This window comes from Eutrigla gurnardus (genome assembly GCF_963514095.1).
Source record: "Eutrigla gurnardus genome assembly, chromosome: 5".
In the NCBI taxonomy this organism is placed as follows: domain Eukaryota; kingdom Metazoa; phylum Chordata; class Actinopteri; order Perciformes; family Triglidae; genus Eutrigla; species Eutrigla gurnardus.
In genome coordinates, this window is record NC_139919.1 from 26,565,111 (window position 1) to 26,585,575 (window position 20,465).

Sequence of the window (20,465 nt, forward strand, 5' to 3'; positions counted from 1 at the left end):
CTGCCTTTTCGACGGGGTTAAATCTCAATAATCCCACCAATCAAAAGGTTAAACCTCCTCCTGACCTTCACCTGCTTCATAAAAGAGGGTAAACACTTTTTCCTCCGATCAGTGGGCTTTTTGCACTGAATTATTGAGTTGTGTTATTGAATTTTAAAATGTTTAGCATGCGCATTTTTCTCCAGAAAGCCGTGTAGAGAAAATGACAGCTTTCAAAATGTACCAGGTTACCTTCTAGCAGATATTGCAAATATGCAATCCTAATGAAAACGTATATGAGTTGTTGTTTTTTTTTTATGTGATTATAGCTTTTATTCACACTATAAAAAGGCAAGTTGCAGAAAAGGAGAGAATCTGGAAGAAGAATTGCATGAGGAGAAAGGTAGATTGGGGCTACATTTGCTCCGTTAATTAGTGTCATTAGTAAGTGTTAGTTTGCCGTACCTGTGTAGATGAAGCGCCCAGGTGTGCCTTTGCAGAACTGTTTGGATTTGTAGGACAGCGTGACCTCCACCACCCCGGGGATGTGTCTGGGTGGAGTTTGCACACGGATGGCATGGGGGGTGATCAGCTACAGAGAGGCAGAGAGGGCAGAAAGATTAATGCAATGAAACTTCATATCTAAACATGCGCTCGGGGGACTGTTCCCTGCTCGCCTCAGACCTCTCCTTTGCAGCTTTTGACTTTCTTTCTTTGTATAATCAGCCTGAAAATGATGTGTTAGCGCTAAAGCCCTCAGGTGGCCTCGTAGCCTGAGGCAATGTCACTGTGAGGCTCAGGATGGTTATCAGCGCTGACATGGACTCTGTAAGAGGGCTTCAAAAGCTGTTTTTTTATGAATAAAACACACCTACCTCTGCATACATCTATTACACGGTATAAGTAAACGTATAATACGCTCGTCTCTGCTGCCCCTGTCAGCTGAGGCTGTCTAGCTGCCGGTAGCCACATTAAAGCACCTATGTGTCTTAAACAGGCTCACTTAGTATGGTTGATGAGCCCACTTGCCACGTATATATAACTGTGTGTGTGTGTGTGTGTGTGTGTGTGTGTACTGAAGGGTCTTTGAAGGAAAATGGTAACAAGACAAAACACAGATGAGACCTCACTGAGTGCTCGTTTTCTGCACACTATTACTACTTTCAGTCAACTAGCACTCAAAAGCTATCAATGCCTCTGCCAGCAGCGATCATATATGTGCGTGTGTGTGAGCGCGCGTGTGTTGTTCTAACTGTCCCTTTCATTGCTCACTTAGCTGCGCTTTCATTCCACCATTGTCTGCCCCCACTCACCTCTCAGCTAGATAATATAGGAGCTTTTTATAGAATTATTCCTTTACTAAAGAGAAAGCTGTTTAGCTGCGCCGCTCACTGACCTTCAATTTCACACATACACTACATTTACATTTTAGTCATGTGGCAGATGCTCCTTACAAAGAGATCCACGCTGTAGTGTACGGTGTGCACGCATTCCAAGAAGGCAGGTACTAACATAAAAAAAGGGAGCTGAGATGAGATATGTCGCACACAAAAAAACTGCTAAAAAGCAGGCTGTTCAGATCGTGATGTATTTTTGATATGGGTGGGCTGCAATTAATGATCATCGTCATTATTTATTAATTTATCTATTTATTTATTAATTTCAGTAACCTGGATTCGATTCGCTTTGATGTGAAACGCAGAAAAGAGGACAAAATCTTCAAATGTGAGAAGCTTAAACCAGCTAATGTTTGGCATTTTACTTGAAATAGTCTGTTGGTCAGACTAGGGACCAGGGATGCCAAGATACTGTATATTTGATGGAGTGACAGGATGAAGAAAAACTATGTATCTTCAAATCATTTCTCTTGTGTTTTTCTTCGTTTACATCACCTTATACACCCCAAAAAAGTCTTCAAATTAAACAGTTTGGGAACCGAAAAAAGTTGTTACACTGTTACCAACTCATGCCTGTGATAAAGGGTTGCAAACAGATCCAAAAAACAGGATCCAAATAGGGAACAATCAGTTTATACAGTAGAAAAGCCCCTCATGCACACAAAAACACACACACACACACCGATGACTTGATGGTGACTCACCTCACTCCAGACCAGCATGGTTCCGAAGATGACCTGCAGGCCATCAAAGAAGTTGTCCCCGATGATGATGACTGTAGCGCCCCCTGTGGTCCAGCCTTCACTGGGGCTGATGGCTTTGATGCTTGGGGTTGCTGCAAAAGTCACAGGCGGAATAGATTAGATGCTAACTAACCCTAATGGCAGCCCATAAAGGTCTTTGCTATTGGCATAATGTACAGTCCCCTCTTCTTCTTTCCATCTATTTCTCTTTTACACACACGGACACACACACATCACCTCTCTCCCCTCTCCCCAGGGTCGGGGGGCGAGCGAGGAATACTAATCAGAGTGATTATACGCACCCCGTTATTAAACATCACCCCTGCCCTGTGTGTGAGGGCAGCGGCGCTGCGCTTGTTTTATGGCACGTGGCAAAGCGTGCAGGCGTGTAAATGTCAGGTGTGCTGAGTGTCTGATCAAAGGCCACGCGACCGGGGAGCAGAGCCGAGCCAACAGTAGCTCTGCCCTCTGAATGCGACCGCCTTCATTAACTTAGCACTTAGCTCCCGCTCAGCTGTCGGTTCCGCATATATATCCACGGCGGCTACTGTATCTGCAGCGCTCGGCCACCGAGCACGTGACCAGGCAGGGTCATTCCAGCTCCAGCTCCGGATATTCGTAATGCATTTTCTAAGCTCTCAATGTTTTCTCTCAAAACATATTCTTCATGTCTTATCGGACAAAGTACAAGCAATAACAACAATAAACCACAATAACTGGTAGTCAATGTGCTTTTTGACCTCCTCTGTTGGCATTATGGACTTGGAGATTACTGGATGTGATTGAAGAAAAGAACAGCAAATACATGTTTATACAAGCTAAATCTCCTCTCCTTAACAGATATGCAGCTTGTCAGACATGCTGTAATTCTGTAAAGCGGCGTAATCCACTTTAGACTGGGCTGCCTTTTTTTTCCCTGCAGCCTAGCCTTTGCTCTTTGACTGACTCCCTGTTCTGTTGATCCTCCCCAACAAGCTGGAATGATATTTAGCCCCCCGGTACGCCCGCGGAGATCAACGTTCACCAAGCAGCAATCTGTGGCCGTAATCATGGCCTAAGATGCCTCCCTTTTCACAGCCGCTGATATTATGTGCGCTCCATGTGTGTACGTGTGGATGCGTGCGTTTGTGTGTGTGTGGATTAACCAGATGGTGGAACGTGAATCCATGTGATAGGATTATACTTTGGGGTGTTCCTCGGTGCCATCTGTTCAACTCTACGCGCTGCTCATCTATTACGGCCTGAAATGGGCCCCCAAAGTTGTGTACCCTGCGCACACGCTAGAAACAAAAAGAAACCCTCATATCATTTAATCTCCTCTTTAGACTATCATGCACTTTTAGACCTCCCTCCCTCCCCCCTCTGTCTTGTTCTTTCACTCCTTATGTTCCTCCTTCCAACCGCCGTCATCGGGAGAGTAGAAAATCAGAGAAGAGGAAATTCCCAAACAAATCTCTCTGACACAGGGAACATCTGTTAGCGTACTGCGTGCGCTCTCCTTTCTGAGTCTGGCTGACGACTCCAATATGTCTCGTCTTTGTGAACTTTACCAAATCGTCTGCGAGACCAGTCGCGGGGCACGCGTGGTCCCCGCCTTACCTCTGGAGGATGGTCATTAGATAGACTTCAATCTTAATGCAATCTACTGTAGGCCATCATGTAAATCCCTTCTTAGTTTTTTGTCATCATCATCCCTGAGGTTGACTTTCCTCAAAAGAAAAAAATATGTTTCTCTTATTCAATGTCTGGGAAATCGAAATGAGAAAATAACTGGATTAGGGACTTGGGAATCAGTGCGGGCTCCTAAATCATGTGCACATGTCATTATGAAGTATTAAAGGTTTGGGTTTGGCTGTGCATGCTGGGGTGTGTACGTGTGCGTGTGCTTTTTGTGTGTGTGTGTACGGGTAAACCTGAGGGATGGGGAGTGATGGAGGGTTGGAGGATAAAAGCAGGTCTCCGAGGAAATAAAGCCAGTGTTGGCTTTAAGCAGAACAGACCTCATAAGACACATAGTGCTTATGCGAGGCAGAGTAGAAGGCCCAGAGGCAGGGACCTGGGGGGAGCATGCCACAAGGGAGAGACAAGAGACTCACTAGCTAGCACTCTCCTCCCTTAGCTGGAGTTAGAAACCCTACAAGGGAGGAAAGTGAGAATCCGGGAGGAAGCAGGAGAAAGATAAGAAAGACAGCAAGAGAGCAGGTTTGAGAGGAATAGAGCGCTGACAGAAGAGGGGTTGAGTGCGGAGCCAGACAGTGGGGGGAAGGGGGTGAGGGAGGGAGGGAGGGAGGGAGGGAGGGGATGGGGAGGGGAGTTGAATGGAAAGAAAGAAAGTGAGGAAGACAAAGAAGGCTTGGTGAGGGAGCCTGATTGTGTTCCTGCTCTTAATACCGTGTTCCAGGTAGGACGGGGTTCCTTCCGAGGGGTCCAGTCTTCGAGCCCGGCGCCCGTGTTTGGAGTTGTTGTGCACAAACATGTTGTCGGAGACGGCCAGGACGTGACCCTCCACGCTCACCGTAGTCGACACAACCACCTGCAACGTGGAAACAGAAAACAAGAAACTACAATAAGTCTCCCTTTGATAGACACACCTGCAAGATGTATTACATAGTAGTGTGTGCTGTTTGAAACACATTATTAATTCCTTTCAAATCTTATGTAGTTAATTTCTTCGTTAGTACCTCCAGTGTTGTATTATATATTTTTCTTAAACCTCTGAAAGAGTTGTTAACTTTCTTATTATGTTATTTCTCAGGGTGTAAAGTTGTGTTTTTGCTACATGTGACATTATAGTTATTTAAACCAGCGCTAACAGATTTTTAGCTCCAGCAAAACGTCAAAAGTTATATAATATCACCTTATAAAGTTGATATGGTGAACTTGTTGGCAAACAGATGCCTCTTTACATATCCAGGAGACAGAGAACAGAGAGTTTCTGGCCACCTTGTGAAGAAAATTAACTCCCCTTTTAGCTCTGCGTTTGGTCTCCACTGACTCCTGAGGGGAATATCTGGCTCTTTAGCTGCTAAATGCTCCACTATGTTTGCCTGCTAGCTGCTAACGTTGGCTGTTTAGTGCTGCTAGTGCACAGTGGGCTTTTTCACTGAAAAACAGCTACCGGCTGTGGCCGCGAGCAACTGTGCGAGCAGTGGGAGTGAACCAAAATAGCCACGTTGTGGACTAGACAATCAAAAGAATGTTGATGTTATTATTTTGTGAACATTTTTATTTGTCATTTTGTAATGCGAGTGCATACTGTGCTCTGAATGTATCCCTGAGAAAGCACAGAGAGCATTTATGTGAGAGGAACCCTGCAAAGGCTTTGTTTCTCTTCAAGTGCCGGGAGGTTATGCTGTTGCTGTCTGGTGCTTTGTAAAAAAAAAAACTAAAAAACGTATGAAAGTCTTGGGGGAAAAAAATGGTCTTTGTCCTCTGTACAACACTCAACATCTCTCACCTGAAAACGCCTCATGTCTCGAGGGTTCCCTGCGTTCTTCAGGCAGTTCTGGTTGCATTTCAGGAAGAACTTGAGGAAGAACCTGAGAAAGAGCGGGAGAGACAAATGAGTCTGTGAAAGAGCACCTGTCTGTCACTTAAAGTACAGTATGAGCTACTTCAATAAAAAAACGCGAGATACAAATAAAACTAATAAAACAGCAGTGGCAGACAAGGCGCGCACGCGATCTCACCCTCATCCATCAGTTGTTTATGACAAAGGGGGGCTTTTCAATGTAAAAACAGCTTCGGGATATTGAGTAAGATGCTACCTTGTATATCCATCTCTGCGCTGCTGTCACAGCTTGCCATAAACTCACCGGGGCAGCCTCCCCCCCCCCCCCCCCCCCCACCCCCAGCTACAGAGACGTGTGACGGAGGTTTTGCTGTAGCTACGATGCAGCACAGTGTTGCCATTCCTGCCTCTCTCAATCTCAGTGTGAGAGACCACATCAACAGTACCTGCCATGCATTATTAATAGGCTGAGATGGCAAGTATGGCTACCCACATCAATACTTAATGAGGGAGGGAGGGGGGGGAGGGAGGAGGGAGGGTCGGAGGAGTAAGGGGAGTGGGAGCACCGGAGGGCCCTGAAAAGCAGAAAGGGGATGGCTGACAATTTATTCCCTAGCCCCACCCCAAGGCTTTAAGCCTGACAACTTCTTCCTTAACTGCAACTATACGGTACATCTCTGCAGCGCTCTGCATTGTCTATCTCTCTGAAAATTAACACCAAAAAAACAAGGCTACATCAAATGAGCCACGAAAATAAACAGTGCCATGTACAAATAAACAGGAACCCTCAAAAGGGGAGGGGGGGGGGGGATAAAAACTACAACATTTCCCGGTCCCCCTCCCCTCCTCCTCCTCCCTTTGAGGTAGCTCAAAGAAGTGCTGACAGCTGAAACTGCTTACAATACAGATCTCCACCAGCCAGAGAGAGAATCACTCCTTTGCTCAGCTTTTCTTTCATATGTCTTATTTTCTACCCTCTGTTCATTTGTTATGGCTAGGATTCTGCACTGGGCAGCGCGTTTGGAGCCAAGTGCCTTAGATATAATCATGCACGGGCAAACACATCTCACACTTGCACGCACACACACACACACATGTCAAGGGGAACATAGTAAGCAGCAGCGTGCCTTGGACAATTGTTTCATCTAGAGGAGAGAGGAGGAGAAAAAAAAGCAGAAAACAAGAGAGCAAAGAAGATAAATGGAGGGACCGGAGTTCTGTCTCATTTCAAGGGCCGGCATACTGCTGTGCACATTACAAGCATCTGATGTAACTTGTGAATTTATCCCCGACAACTTTTAAATGCATGACAGCTGGTTAGTGGTAGACGCTCTTCTTCAAGTGAGGAAGAAAAAGCCTCTTATGATGTGAATAACAAACTGTCTTTCTCTGCCGCTCTCCGTTTTTTTTTTTTTTTTTTTCCCCTCTTCCTTCTTTGTTTGTGTTCTGATTTACGATCTCGCTGGCTCGAGAGGCTAAGTCTGAATGAGAAGGGGGGGGGGGAGGGAAAAAAAAGGGAGAGGAAGGGAGGGTGGGAAGTAGAAAAGAAGAGGAGAAAAATGATAGAGCGATAGACAGACGGACGAGTATGTGAAATCTGAAAGGAGAGACAGACCACCCTCCTGTATATTTTAGAAGCTGTAGGCCAATATCTCAATAATTCATGAAGCCTAGAGATGGAGGTTGTTTTTTTCCCCCCACAGTGGCTGTTGGACCCCACAGGCTGAGGGGTCTCCCAACTTTCTTATCTCCTGAAGGTCAGGGAGCAGCCTCGCAGACAGCTGTGGACCACATCCACTTGTCCAACATACTCCACCTTCCTCGCTGCACCTCCTGTTTAATTCATCGACTCCGCTCCTTTCCCCCTACTGTCCTCCTCCTCCTCCGCCTCCTCCTCTGAGGTATTCGTGATAGACAGATGATGGATAAGTGGCTAGAGGAAAGTTAGGGTCACGGGAGTCAGAGGTGACCAAATCAGGGGGTTAAATATGAGAGGTTTGGATTGGAGAGAGAAGGGAGAGGAAAAGGTAAAAGTGAGGCTCTGCCGAGATATCGAGCCCGGAAAAGAGTAGGAGAATGTCAGCCTGCCTCATTCACTCAGCTCCCCCCCCGATCTCCTGCACGGGTGGATCATTTGATTCATTATTTACATGACTTAAGGTGTCTGGAGTCAGCCGCACAGAAACATTACAAAACTGCAGCATGTTGATTCCTCGGTGCTCCATCTCATCTCCCCGGGAGCTGGGGGACTGGAATCACCGCTGCAAACATTTACATGGATCAACAGAGTGTGGGTGTGCGGTGGGAGGAGGGGGGGGAGGTGGGGTGATATGCATGCTGATATGCAATAGCAAAGAGATTACCGCAGGGATTTATGGATAATCTGATTGACAGCTGACCAGTAAATATGGACAGATAGCCGACGATAGCCTATAATTCTCTCATTTGCTCGCTTCAGCTCTCTATTATTATGTTTACCTCGCTCTTTAATCAATGAAAAGTCACATTTAATGATTCACGATAGTTGCTCTGTTGCTTTTGTAGACTCTGGAAACCTTTTTTCAGACGTAAGCACCCACATCCCTGTCCGATGAGCTCATGCACCCTTTCAACAACAATTAATTAATTTAAGGTGAAATCACTTTTAGCTTGAACAGTTCTTATTATCTGGAAAATCATTTTAAATGTTCTCACTTAGCTAACTATTTAAAAGCATCTTTTAACTAACAATTTGTAATTCTCTGGTCACTTGCTAACTAGTTTTCATGCAGTTATAATGGTAATGCAACTGACTCTGGGCAGTTAGCCATTGTAGCTGGTAGCTTGCTGGCTAATGTGACGATAAATAAACTGTCACACCAATTTGTTATTCTGTTTACTTTCCTCCTAAACAAAAACGTATGCATATAAATATTTTTTTTCAATCCAAACATCATTGAATTTCTTTTAATAAACAACTCCTCAATCTTTCCATTCAGCCCCCTGAAAGCTGCTTTATACAAGTGCATAAAGATTCAGTTCAATACCAGCCCTGAAAGCAGGAAATACTGGATGAAATCAGACATTATATTTGTTGCTAAGGTAATATTTCATTGGTTCCTGCCGTGAAACATTGCAATCATTAATATTTCAACTTCTACGCTCTCTGGAAATTTGAGGATTTTAACAACGTTCGGCAGATTGTTTACATTCTGCAATTCCCACAAAAATCAGATGTTGTTTTTTAAAGATGATTCAGGTGTTTTTTAAGACATTCTTCTACTTTTATCTGTTCCTGAAAGTATTTTTTAGACCTAATATCTTTAAATTAGATTATTTTTTAGCGACGTGGAAATGGAGAAAAGGTTTCGACACAATATTAATAACATTGTAGCGAGATGAAATGTAAAGACTATTGATTACTTACTATATCTCCCCCCAAAACATACAATTTTAGTTCGTCTATAGAAAATATTGTGTCCTGCATACATTCTTTGATTATTGCCCCCCTCTATCTTGTTTGGATTCGAGTCTCTCACTGGTTTCTAGCCGTTTTATTGTGCAGACTCCACAGCTACAAATATTACCGCTGCAAATTGCTGCACCGGCCGGATTAAATGAAATCAAACCATTTTGCTCTCACGTAATTACCCCCCAAATCCACGAATGGCTCTGGAAGTGAATTTGTGTAAATAACTGCTTGGCCTCTTGAAGCCTCGTGGCATAAATTTGCAACGGCGGAAAAGCGAACGAATAAACACATGCAGCCGATCGCCGTCGTAATTTAATGATCTCACACTTTCATCATATCGTAACGGCCATTATTTGTCACGTTGGAGCAATTAAACACAAAATCACCCTCTGCCCATAAAAAAAACAAAACAAGGAAAGCAATTATAACACAACTTTTAAGTAATCCCTGTAGCATCTAAATATTATTACTGTGGTGATAAAGATTGTCTAAGCGATTAGCTAACAGCAAGGAAGCCTCCGAGGGACAATTCTGCTATATTTTCTAATAATTTCTCCGCATTAGCAACAAATGAGGTAAAGAGTTGTTTTTCCTTGTCAAATTTAACACAGATAACTTTAGAAACTGTTTTATCTTCCTCAGTAGTTCTAGTTTATTCATCTGTTCAGCCTTTTGTTCCACGTTGTGCTGTACATCTTTGTGCCTCATTTCTTTATTCACCCCCCCTCCTCTCTGTTTTGTTCTGATGCGCTGTAAAAATGGCTGTGGGTGATACCATAATTCAGCCTTCTCCACTCGCTCTCCCTCCATCCATCTCTGCCACGCAGATCATCTCCAGAAGAAAAGCACTGTGTCTGCCTCCTAATATGCTTCATGAGGTGTGTAATTCACTGTGCTCCGGAGGGGAGCCATTTGTCTCGGGGGTTAACTAAGTGACACAGCAGCACTTCCCCATGCCTGTTACCACCGTGGGACATGTTGAACTAATCTAGGCAGGTAGAGGAATGGGGAGATCCTGCACCTCGGCAATTAAGCATTAAGATTTGTTCAGGAAATCGATCCTAATGAAGTCAGTGGCAGGTTCAAATTAAGTGCAAATATTTGTGAGCAAATATAACGTTACAGCGGGGCGGGGCGTGTGACAAATAGGCAACCAAACTTGAAGTGAAGTCTGGCGCTCTCAGAGAACCAAGCCTCTTCCTCAACTCCTGCTTTGACTATTTTCTTTTCCTCCCCTTGTGTTTCACTTCTCCTTTTCTCTTTACTCTTTTCTTTCGCTCTTTCCGCTATGCATCACTGACACTTCAACCAAGAGCCTGACTGGCTTGTTTTCGTGGTGACCTGTCTCCCTGCCTCGCGGTATATGTTAAAGCGCGGAGGCACACATACACACACTAATTTAGGGAGATTTATGAGGGGGGCCTTGCACCAGGAGCCATGCAGGCTGACCCCAGGGGTGTAGGGGGGCACTGGGTGGAGGAGGGGGCCTGGCTCCACATGGGGGGGACATTAATAATCCAGAACCAGGTCTGTCTCTGGGCCTGGCCCTGGGCCTTGACACCAAGCTGTAACAGGCAGCGGTGGCCCAGTTTGCCGGGAGAGAAACATCCAGTTCAACAAGCCTTACTAATATCAAGATAGCAAAGATTGAGGGGAAAAAAAGACTAAACATAAAAGAAAATATGTGGAAACACGCAGGTAGACAAAGACACACACACACGCACACACTTCGCTCCATTCCTTTGGAGTGCTACTCCTCAAAGTAACAGCGAGCACCTCTATATTGCCTCATGTCTATCTTAAGTGTCATGATTTATTCAAATAGAACATCTCACTGCGCTGAAAAATTCATTTCCAGCTCGCTCCGTGCATCGTCCCATCCTCCTCCTCGTCTGTATCTGCTCATGTCATGTCAGCTGAATTTGCCCCGTAGTTAAATATTTCTTAGAACAAATGGACCCTGGAGGAGGGAGACGGTGGGTCAGGGAGGGACCCGGCGCTGTGCCTTCGCCGCTAAGGGAGAGGCCCCGCTTGGGAGAGATCGCTCCTCGCTTTCCCCCTCTCGCAGCCGGAGATCCAGTCCCCAGCTTGGGGACAGAAGTCCCAGAGACACTTAACCAATTGTGTTTCATCCATTTCATCCGAAAAGGATCATTCAAAATTCAACTGAGAAATGTGGCGGGGAGCATTGAAAGACGGGCAATGAGATCTTTCTCGCTTGCTTGCAGGAGAAAAGGAGTGCTGGGTTCAACAACTTGTAGCCTGATGACATCGCTACCTGTGGCCTGGATTTGCACCAGAACTCCAACCAATGCAACCAAATAAACATCCCTGCAAGCGTTTGTGTATGTGTGCCCGCGTATCAAAGCCATGACGAATAAGAGGCTGTCTGGCTGATGGACAAGCTTGGCAGGCGGTGCTGATTGAAACACTTCCTCTGTCGGGGCCTGGCCCATTAATCTGATGGAGACAGAGACAAAGAGAGAGAAGGGGGGGGGGGGGACCTGCAGGCCTGCAGACCACAAGAGTAATGAAGGGTCCTGGTCCCTCTCACCTCAGCGCTGTCCTGCCATGCCGGGACATGCTGCTACCCTGTCCAGCCCAAGCCCTGCCCTCGTGGGACTGACCGGTGAATAATGGCCCTGTCATCAGCCGGGTAGACGACGCCGCACAGCCGAAGGGTGCATGTGACCGCGTGCTCATGCCCTCCTGCGTGCCTCCCCGCGCAGTCATTTACCCGAACTGTTCTTCCTCTCCACCTTAGTTGAAGACTGATATTCATATTGAATAATGTTGATTTAAGCACATGTTAAACTTAATGCATAATGCATCGACTATATATAGCTTGATAAAGAGCATTGTGTCAACCCGGGACCGGCCCCATACATTGTGGGGATGAATGGTGCCGCTTGCAAAACTTCTTTTTGTTCCATTTAAGCACCGTATTAAATCATAACTATGACTGTGACTGTGCACGGGCTCAAGGTTATGTTTCTAAATGCGGCAGGATCAGAAATCAGAAACTTAATTAGTGTGCCGTGTTTGTTCTCGGGTGAAAAGTTGTTCCCTCCGATGGGTCTTGAGGGAGGAATATGGAAGGCGAGGGTGGGAGAGACCGAGAAAATGTGAGGACAGAGAGAGTGTGTGTGTGTGACGGAGGGAGACTGATACTGAACAGAGACGTATGGCTTGGCTGGCTTGTGTGTGTGTGTGTGTGTGTGTGTTTGTGTGTGTGTTTTGGCCTTGCATCCCTCTGTGTTTATCAAACATATTACAGCTCCTTCTAGATTCCTCACCTGCACACCCCCAGCCTGCTACATATGGCCCACCAATCACAAAATAAGGAATCATGCATATATTAGCATAGCTAATGGCCTTCCCTCTCCATTTAATATGCAAATTTCCCGAAACATTACTGAATGCCGTCTGTTCTAAATGAATAAATTTGAATCGCAATTAGAATAATCCTTTATAATTAATGAAAACTGTCAATTTTGGTTCATAAGTAATTTGATTAAAGTGGTGATGGGACACTTATGAAGTTCATCGGGCTGTGAGGGATGCGAACACACACTCGCACGCATGCATGCAAACACACACACACACAAGTGGCATGACACCTAACAGCAGGTCCAGGGCTGCATTATTGATGAAGATGATTAATAAACTTATGAAAGTGGTTGTCACACATGCCAGACCTTTTTTTTTTTTTTTTTTTTTTTCTCCCCACCACCCAACACAACTTCTTTCCACTCCTTTACTGCCGCGGAGAAACAACAGATCAATCACGGCTTTCTGCCACCTGACAGAGAGGGAAAAGTGAGCGAGTGATTGAAAAGGTTTCCTGGCCTCTTGGTGCTGTGTCAGTGGCCTGTCTGTCCGACGACGGGACACTGATGGACTGTCGAGGCAGACAGAGCACTGCGCACACATGCCAAGTCATTATTGGGGGGGCTTGAAACGTTTCCCTGTTGTTTTCCCACAAGCAGCGCTGCCTTTCCCTGGGTGTTATCGCCGTATAATAACATATATATGAGATGCTAGTTGAGGAAGAGTGCGGCCAGTCTGTAACCGTTCATCAACATCCCCTTCTTCACCATTATCTCTCTCATGCTGTGCTATGCTGCCACTGAGGCGTATAATGGCGTCACTTAAATCAGGGTCACTCAACTGTGGGAAATTGTTGCAATGTGCGCTGCATGTGTATCTCTCCCCGCCGGTGCCGTATTTACATGAGCGTGAGCGCGCTGGTGTTTGCGTGTCAAGTCGTACACGGGGGGCTGTGTGTGTACGCGAGTGTGTTTTCATGGCTTCAACCCAATAATAATGGTCCAGATAGTGTAGAGCCTTGCAGACTAATTAGCCATATCACTGAGAAAATAGCAGCCTGCTAATTAATGGGTATTATGGCATTTCAGAAGTCACTGCTCTAATTGGGAGGGAACTGAGCCTCGCATTTCCATACTGCAGTAATACTGGCTTTATCCGCCCGTCTATCTGTCTGTCGGTCTGCCTACTTGGCATGCTTGCTTTTAAACACAATCCTCCACATGCACACGGGGGGGGAAATAATTATCCTGCACGTGCTTTCAGACACACAGAAATGCACAGAATGTATACATACATACACTGCCAACTTCATCCACATAAAGAGAAGGACGTTAACCGCAAGGGGGAACGAAAACCATTTTTGTAACCTCCTGACCCATTGTCTTATGTATTTATTCTGATTAAATATCTTTATATTGCTTTCAGAGTAAAAAAAAAACAAAACAAAACAGCCTGATGCGAGTGAATTGGTGAGTAATATAATCCATCTGAATAATTCCCTGCATCATTTTGTATGTGTCTCCGAAAACCAACTCTGTCTGATACACATGCATACATGCATATCCCCTATAGATTCCTCTTAACCCTATCAGACGGGGAGGGGGGGGGACAATCAAAATAGATTTGCATTCAAATGCCACATGCTCGGTATCAAATATCAAATCAAGCCCCAGTCACTGAGACAGACAGACCTCCTCCCGGCTTCCTGCACTTCCCCTCCTGCACCTCCTCCCTCCCTTTCTCCTTTCAGGGTCCCAGGGACTCCCATTCTCCCCTCGACGAGCTCCATCGAGGAGTGACAGGCTGTGGCTGGGGCGTGATTGACAGCCTGTTGATGCTTCTCTTTTCCACCACACACACACACACACACACACACACTCCCCACCCGCCTCCACTACTTCCTTGCGCTCGTGCGCTGGCCTGGGTGTCTGTGATAGCCCCTGGGCTGTGCCCTGCAGGCTGCACAGCACTATACATACAAATCACAGTGTGTCAGCCTTGTGAATGGGCCCATTTTGACTTTGTCCTTGTAAAGTCAGGCCCCCCTTGAAGCGGGCTGGATCTGCATCCTGCCTCTTTTTTTTTTTATACTTTCACTCACTATACAATACGCACACAGAGGGAAATGAATGATGAAACTTACACAAAAGGACAAGTAGTGGGAGAGCGCACACACATGCACACACGTGCATAGAAACTCGGCAGAGAAAAAAAACCGGCAGAGTTAAATACGGTGCTAATGGGCAGCACCTCACAGGAGCAGGGTATAAATACATCAACAACAACACACACATAGACAGTCCACACACACACACCATAACGGCCAAGACCCGAGGCCTAATCTCACACACTCAGCTAGTACACCTGGTTAATGTTAAGAGGGCAGTTATAGTCAATTACATTCCCATATAACGCATAAACCTCCACCCCGCCTGTGCCGGGAGAGTAATTGAAAACAGGCGCGGAACACACTGGGGTCCAGACAAAAAGTCAACTTCCCACCCCTGACTTTCCCATTCACTACATTAGCCGCCTTCCCGTTCCATATTCTGGAGACCTGGGGGCAAATGTAAGGGGGAGGGAAAAGGGTGGGTTGCCATTTGGATATAAGGCAGCGAAAGAGCAGGAGGAGATGGAGTCATATGAGGTACCGGAGAGGAAGACAAAAAAAAAAAAAAAAGCAGTGGGAATGGAGGAGACGGGGAGAGCTTTGTCTCCCAGGTGAGGAGCAGTTAGAGTCGGGGTGAGACGCTGGTGGACTGGGAGTGTGGGTGGGGTGGGTGGGGTGGGGGAGTTAAGGGGGACAACGGTTGTAAGTAGGAGTTTGAGACTGACAGGTGACATTACCCTGCGTCATGGCTGGAGGGACAGAGGGACAGAGGGCGCGATGGTTATCCAAGCAGAGAAATGTCAACGTCCAGACACCGCTGTGACACACATACACACACCTACACACACACACACACACACACACACAAAGATTCAGGACAAAGGAGTCTGGACTCTTTGAGAGTGAAAATGGCTGGCTACAGTGGGCAGAGATGAAGAGATTACATCTTCTCCATTTATAAAAAGGAGGAGAGAATAAAGAGACAAAGTAAAAGAAAAGGCAAAGAGTCACTGACTGTACTATAACCAGTCAACAACCTTGCATTTATTCATATCGTCTGCTTTCTAAACACCAGCTTCCATCCTTTTGTGAAGTCTTTACATTTGTCCCCTTTCCAATCTGCTCTCTGCTGCTTTCATTAAAGCCTAACCTAATTTTGGCAAAGCTTATAAAATGTCCATATTGCTGCTCATTCGACCCCATTGATTTAGTGTTTGGTTAAATATTCACGACTGTGGATGCAATTAACATGCTGTTAATGAATAATTGATCGCATCTTAAGCGGCCATAAAACTCATGCATATTAATTATTGAAACAGGAAATATGAAAAGAAAAAAAAACACACAAAAAAAAAAAACAACCTTCCTTGTTTTGCCTCAATCAACCTTCTTTCATTTTGTTCCTTTAGTCAGGAAGGCATGTTGAGAGTATTCAAGGGGGAAAAGTGTAGCTTATGAGTGTGTGTGTGTGTGTGTGTGTGTGTGTGTGTGTGTGTGTGTGTGTGTGTGTGTGTGTGCGGGATGGAGACAGGAGGCAGAAATTGCTGTGAACACTATGCAAATGCCTCCCATAAACACTGCTTTAACAGCCCTTCTATGCATTTAAGCTACCTTTGAGTACATCCATTTGTCTACAGTATGTGTACGGCTCAGTGTGACGTGGAGTACAGTGTGGCTGAGGCTTGTGTTGACAGCCCTCGGTGTGACAGAGGTAGTAGCAGCCTGTTTTGAGAGGCAAGTGTTTACCAGGAGGGGAACACAACAAAAAACAAATCTAACATGGGAGCGGGGGGGGGGGGGGGGGGGGCTTGTCAGCGCGAGACTGGAGATCAGTGAGCCAACAATGAGCTTTCCTCTCGCACCGTGTCTCTACTAGTGTACGGTTGTCGGCTGATGTCACCCCTGGCACCTCCTCGGGCCCCGGTGAGCGGGGAACAATGGTGTAGAGAGGGAGGTCGGAGCCTAAATGTGCCTCGCATTAATGCTGCATTGCACCTGTGGTCAGGTGAATAATCAACTCCCTTCTGCATGTGTATGTATGAGAGCAAAACTGTGTGTTTGTACGCGTTTGGGGGGGGAGGGGGGAGGGTTAAATTCATTATCCGTACATCCTGCACTCCTAACCCACTCTAAAATGCCTTGACATGAAAAATACATCCCAGAAGCAGCCACACACTCCAGGAAAACACCAATTTACATCGTCGCTTGTTATTTATTTAGCACAGAAAAGCTCAGAGAGGTGTGTGTGTGTGTGTGTGTGTGTGTCTGTGTGTGTGTGTGCGTTACCCCCCCCTCTTCCTTCCTCTCCAGCACCTAACTAACTACTCGGCGATGTCGGTGCCTCGGAGCTAAAAAGTGACAAGCCGTCAATTGTGTTCCAATATTAACCCCCTCTCAACGTCTGCGTGACTGTCTCCTCCTCTGTGATGTTGGCTTGATCAAAGAAGCAGAACTTTGGCAAAAATAACCAGGGAGAGAGTGTGATGGAGGACACCATGCTGCTTACAGACTGATGAACGACGGCCAGTCTCTCAGCATAAACACTGTCCCCCCTTTTTTTCTTCTCTCTTTGTCTCTCCTTCTCATTATCTCCTTCCTTCTCTCTCTTGGAGACACCATCGCGATTCAGTGTATTCTATATACAGACAGGCGGTAAGTATTAGTTCATGGAGTGTACGGTGTACAATTTTATGGAGAGGAAGAGGCTATGAGCTCAAGCTTTTTATACGGAGAGGAAGACAGGGCTTACCAACATCTATCCTTTTTTTGTTCTTACGATGCTGAAGAGAGATTGAAAGAGGGCTGCACGGGGGATAAAAGAGAGACGCAGACCACCAGAATGACAGGATATGATACAAAGATGCCCCATGTCTGCGTTTCATCTTATCTTAGCAGGTTCACCTAGCGGTGAGATTCCTCAAACGCACTTTCAGTCGGGGAGGAGGGGGCTGAATGGAGAGGGATGGAGAGAGAGAAAAGAGAGAGAGAGTAAGCACACACACAGAGATGGAGAGAGAGAGGAAGAGACAGAGGGAGAGACAGGAGGTGGATCTCTCTGTGGCTAATTCTCTGGGTGTGGGAAAGCAGAGCACCTAACACAGGTTGGCCTGGTTTCAGTAATGAGTTTGATTCTTCTCTCTGCCTTCCCAGTCTCACTGGGGACCAGGACTGCATAATAACATCCTCCACACACACGCACAAACAGGTCTATGGGGAGCTAATTATTCTCACCTGTGTTAATTATTGCTGTAAGCCAATCAGCGGACTCTGTGCTAATTAGGCAGTGTTAGGTCTGATTAGTGTTTTGCAGCAGGCCCACTCAAACTGTTATCTACCATACTAGTCCCCTCAGGCGAGAGAGGAGAACAGGTGGAGGCTTGCCCTGTGTTGAGTGTGTGTGTGTGTGTGTGTGTGTGTGTGTGTGTGTGTGAGAGTGTGTGCTCATCCTTAATAATAAATAACTGAAGGACAAGCTTAAATTCACAATAAAACAAAGTCCTTTTTCGAATCAAACTTCTATTAAACAAAACAACGCGTGCCATCAATTCACTCGTCTCTGCCCTCTGAGTTAATTGGCCCCGGTTTGGGGTCACTTCTTTTATCTGGACAAACAGCCCCTACGCCCTTTTAGTTAATGAGGGCTGATCCAGGATCAGTTCTGTCACTAATGGCTCCTTTTTGCCAGGATAACCCCTAAGATTGATCCACACATCACACATGCAACCCCCATCCGCACCCAAGAGAGCTATCTCCTGTACGACTGTGTGTGTGTGTGTCTTCTTTTTTTGGCAGAGAATCAGTGATGCTCAAAAAGACAGAAGAAGACAGAGACGAAGGGAGTGATAAAAGTATAAATGAAGGGTCTGTAGTTGATGGCCCAGCTGAGAGGAATAAAAATAAAAAAGGAGAAATGGGGAGAAAAGAAGAGAAAGGGGAGAGGAGGAAGAGGAGGAGGAGGGGTAACAGAGAGGGAGAAAGAGGCTGGAGGAAACCTTCCTCTTATGACACGATTGATTTTCTTTCAGAGGCTTGAGCCTGTCACTACTGAACACTTGGTCCCCCACTCCTCCACACACACACACACACACACACACACACACACACACACACACACACACACACACTCAATCACACACACATGCACAAACTCCATGCCCTGACCTCCACGTGTGCCTGCTGGTCCATACTGGGTCTAATGACACCAGGGCCTCCCACAGATCAATACTAAACTGTCACTCAGATGGCAAGCACACATGCACCAACACACACACACACACACACACACACACACACACACACACACACACACACACACACACACACACACACAAAAGCAGTCGCACAGATGCAGACACACATACACGTACACAAATGCGAGGTAGGGTATGCGTTTGCACATTTGTGTATGCTGGAAGCGATGTTTTCTACAACCTCAGCAGATGCCCTCCTCCCCCCTCCTCCCCCTCCTCCCCCCACCAACCCCTCTTACACACAGACACACACACAGACACACACACACACACACGCTGGACCAAAGCCATATTCTCTCTCTTCAGCCGTTTTCTCACCCTCCTGCTCCAACACACTGAGAGTCTGGGTCCTGATGTAATATTGATGAGCGAGGATGGAGGCCCTATAAAAAGTGATAGGTCCTTGTGACTGTAAATTATAGATTGTCATCGATTTGACCACATACGCACGCATACAAATGCATGCGCACACACACACCAAAACACACACAACTGCTCGTTTTGCCCATGAGAGAACGAGGAGACGTTTTCCCCCCCCTCTCCTCTTGACTAACTTATTCCACGTCATTCAATGCCATCCCTTCCTGTTTCTTTTCTTCTTTCCGCCTCCCCTCCCTCCCTCCTTCACTCTCTCCTCCTCCTCCTCAACGATCTCAAGCACCCATCCGCTTCTCCCCATACACATCTCAAGTGCCACTTATGAAACCCAGACTGGGGCTCCAGCCAAACTCCGTTCTGTGTTTGTGTGACTTTTGGTGTCTTGAAGTCATCATCGCGGAAATAAATAAAAAACTCACAAATCGCCACCAGCCACGCATTTTCTTTTTCTTTTTTTAATTCTGCACAGGCCCAATAATTTATGTCCAACTAAAAATCTGTTGACTGTGAAAAGCTCTGGCGAAAAAAAAAAAAAACATTTGTTTGTCTCTGTTAAATCACTAATTATAGCCTGGCACAACACAGGGCAGATGCAGGCTAATTCACCATTAGGCCGTTTGGTGTTTATTAAACTTTTATAATGTGATCACTCTGATAACGGCACAATTGTTTCCCTGGGCGTGTGTGATTATACTGTTGTACCCCTCTGTCCCCTTGTAATGGCTCCCGCCGAGTGTGTGTGTGTGTCCGTACATGTGTGTGTGTGTGTGTCTTGGAGCTTGCGGAGTAGTGCTTTCCATTTCTCATTAGAGTGGCACAGACTCCTGCTGCAGGGTCAATGGAGAGGGAGAGGGTGTGTGGATATATGTGTGTGTGTGTGTATCTGTTTGAAGGGGAGTGGGGTGGTAATGAGCGCAGGAACATAATACTACGGCGTCCATTAATGCTCTGAGGCAGTGACATTAGGCATACTTAACTAATAGAGCCAGTCTCTGCAATTACCCACTGTTATCTCTGCAGCTTTAGAGGGGAACCGGCTTTAATAAATGTTTGTAGTGATGTGATAAATGCCAGGTTTGCTCATTTGTAATCCACACTGCGGGACAAGGGGAAGCGAGTGGATGTACGGTAATTGTTTTACTCCTGATTTGAGAAAGCGGGTGAACCCCCCCCCCCCCCCCCCCCCCTCCCCGCCTCCAACAAAACAAAACGTCTTTCCTTTTCAGAACGCTTTCCTCCAGGTGTATCTTTCTCCCTCTCTGTTGTGTGTCTATCTATCTCTCTGTGTATCTCTCAGTGGGGTACTGTTACAATTG

General features: G+C 46.1%; 1 protein-coding gene across 3 annotated transcripts in view; it reads right to left on the reverse strand.

Annotated features, from left to right (window-relative positions):
• Nucleotides 1-20,465, reverse strand: part of LOC311013078 (transcription factor COE1-like) — a 53,589-nt gene that overhangs the window by 18,788 nt on the left and 14,336 nt on the right. For all 3 annotated transcript variants that reach the window (XM_084008980.1, XM_084008979.1, XM_084008978.1), the window contains exons 7-10: nt 5,577-5,658; nt 4,511-4,652; nt 2,081-2,211; nt 445-571 (exon numbers count right to left, since the gene is read on the reverse strand). In XM_084008980.1, coding sequence (XP_083865106.1) covers nt 445-571; nt 2,081-2,211; nt 4,511-4,652; nt 5,577-5,658 — 482 coding nt within the window. The remainder of the gene's footprint in view (nt 1-444; nt 572-2,080; nt 2,212-4,510; nt 4,653-5,576; nt 5,659-20,465) is intronic.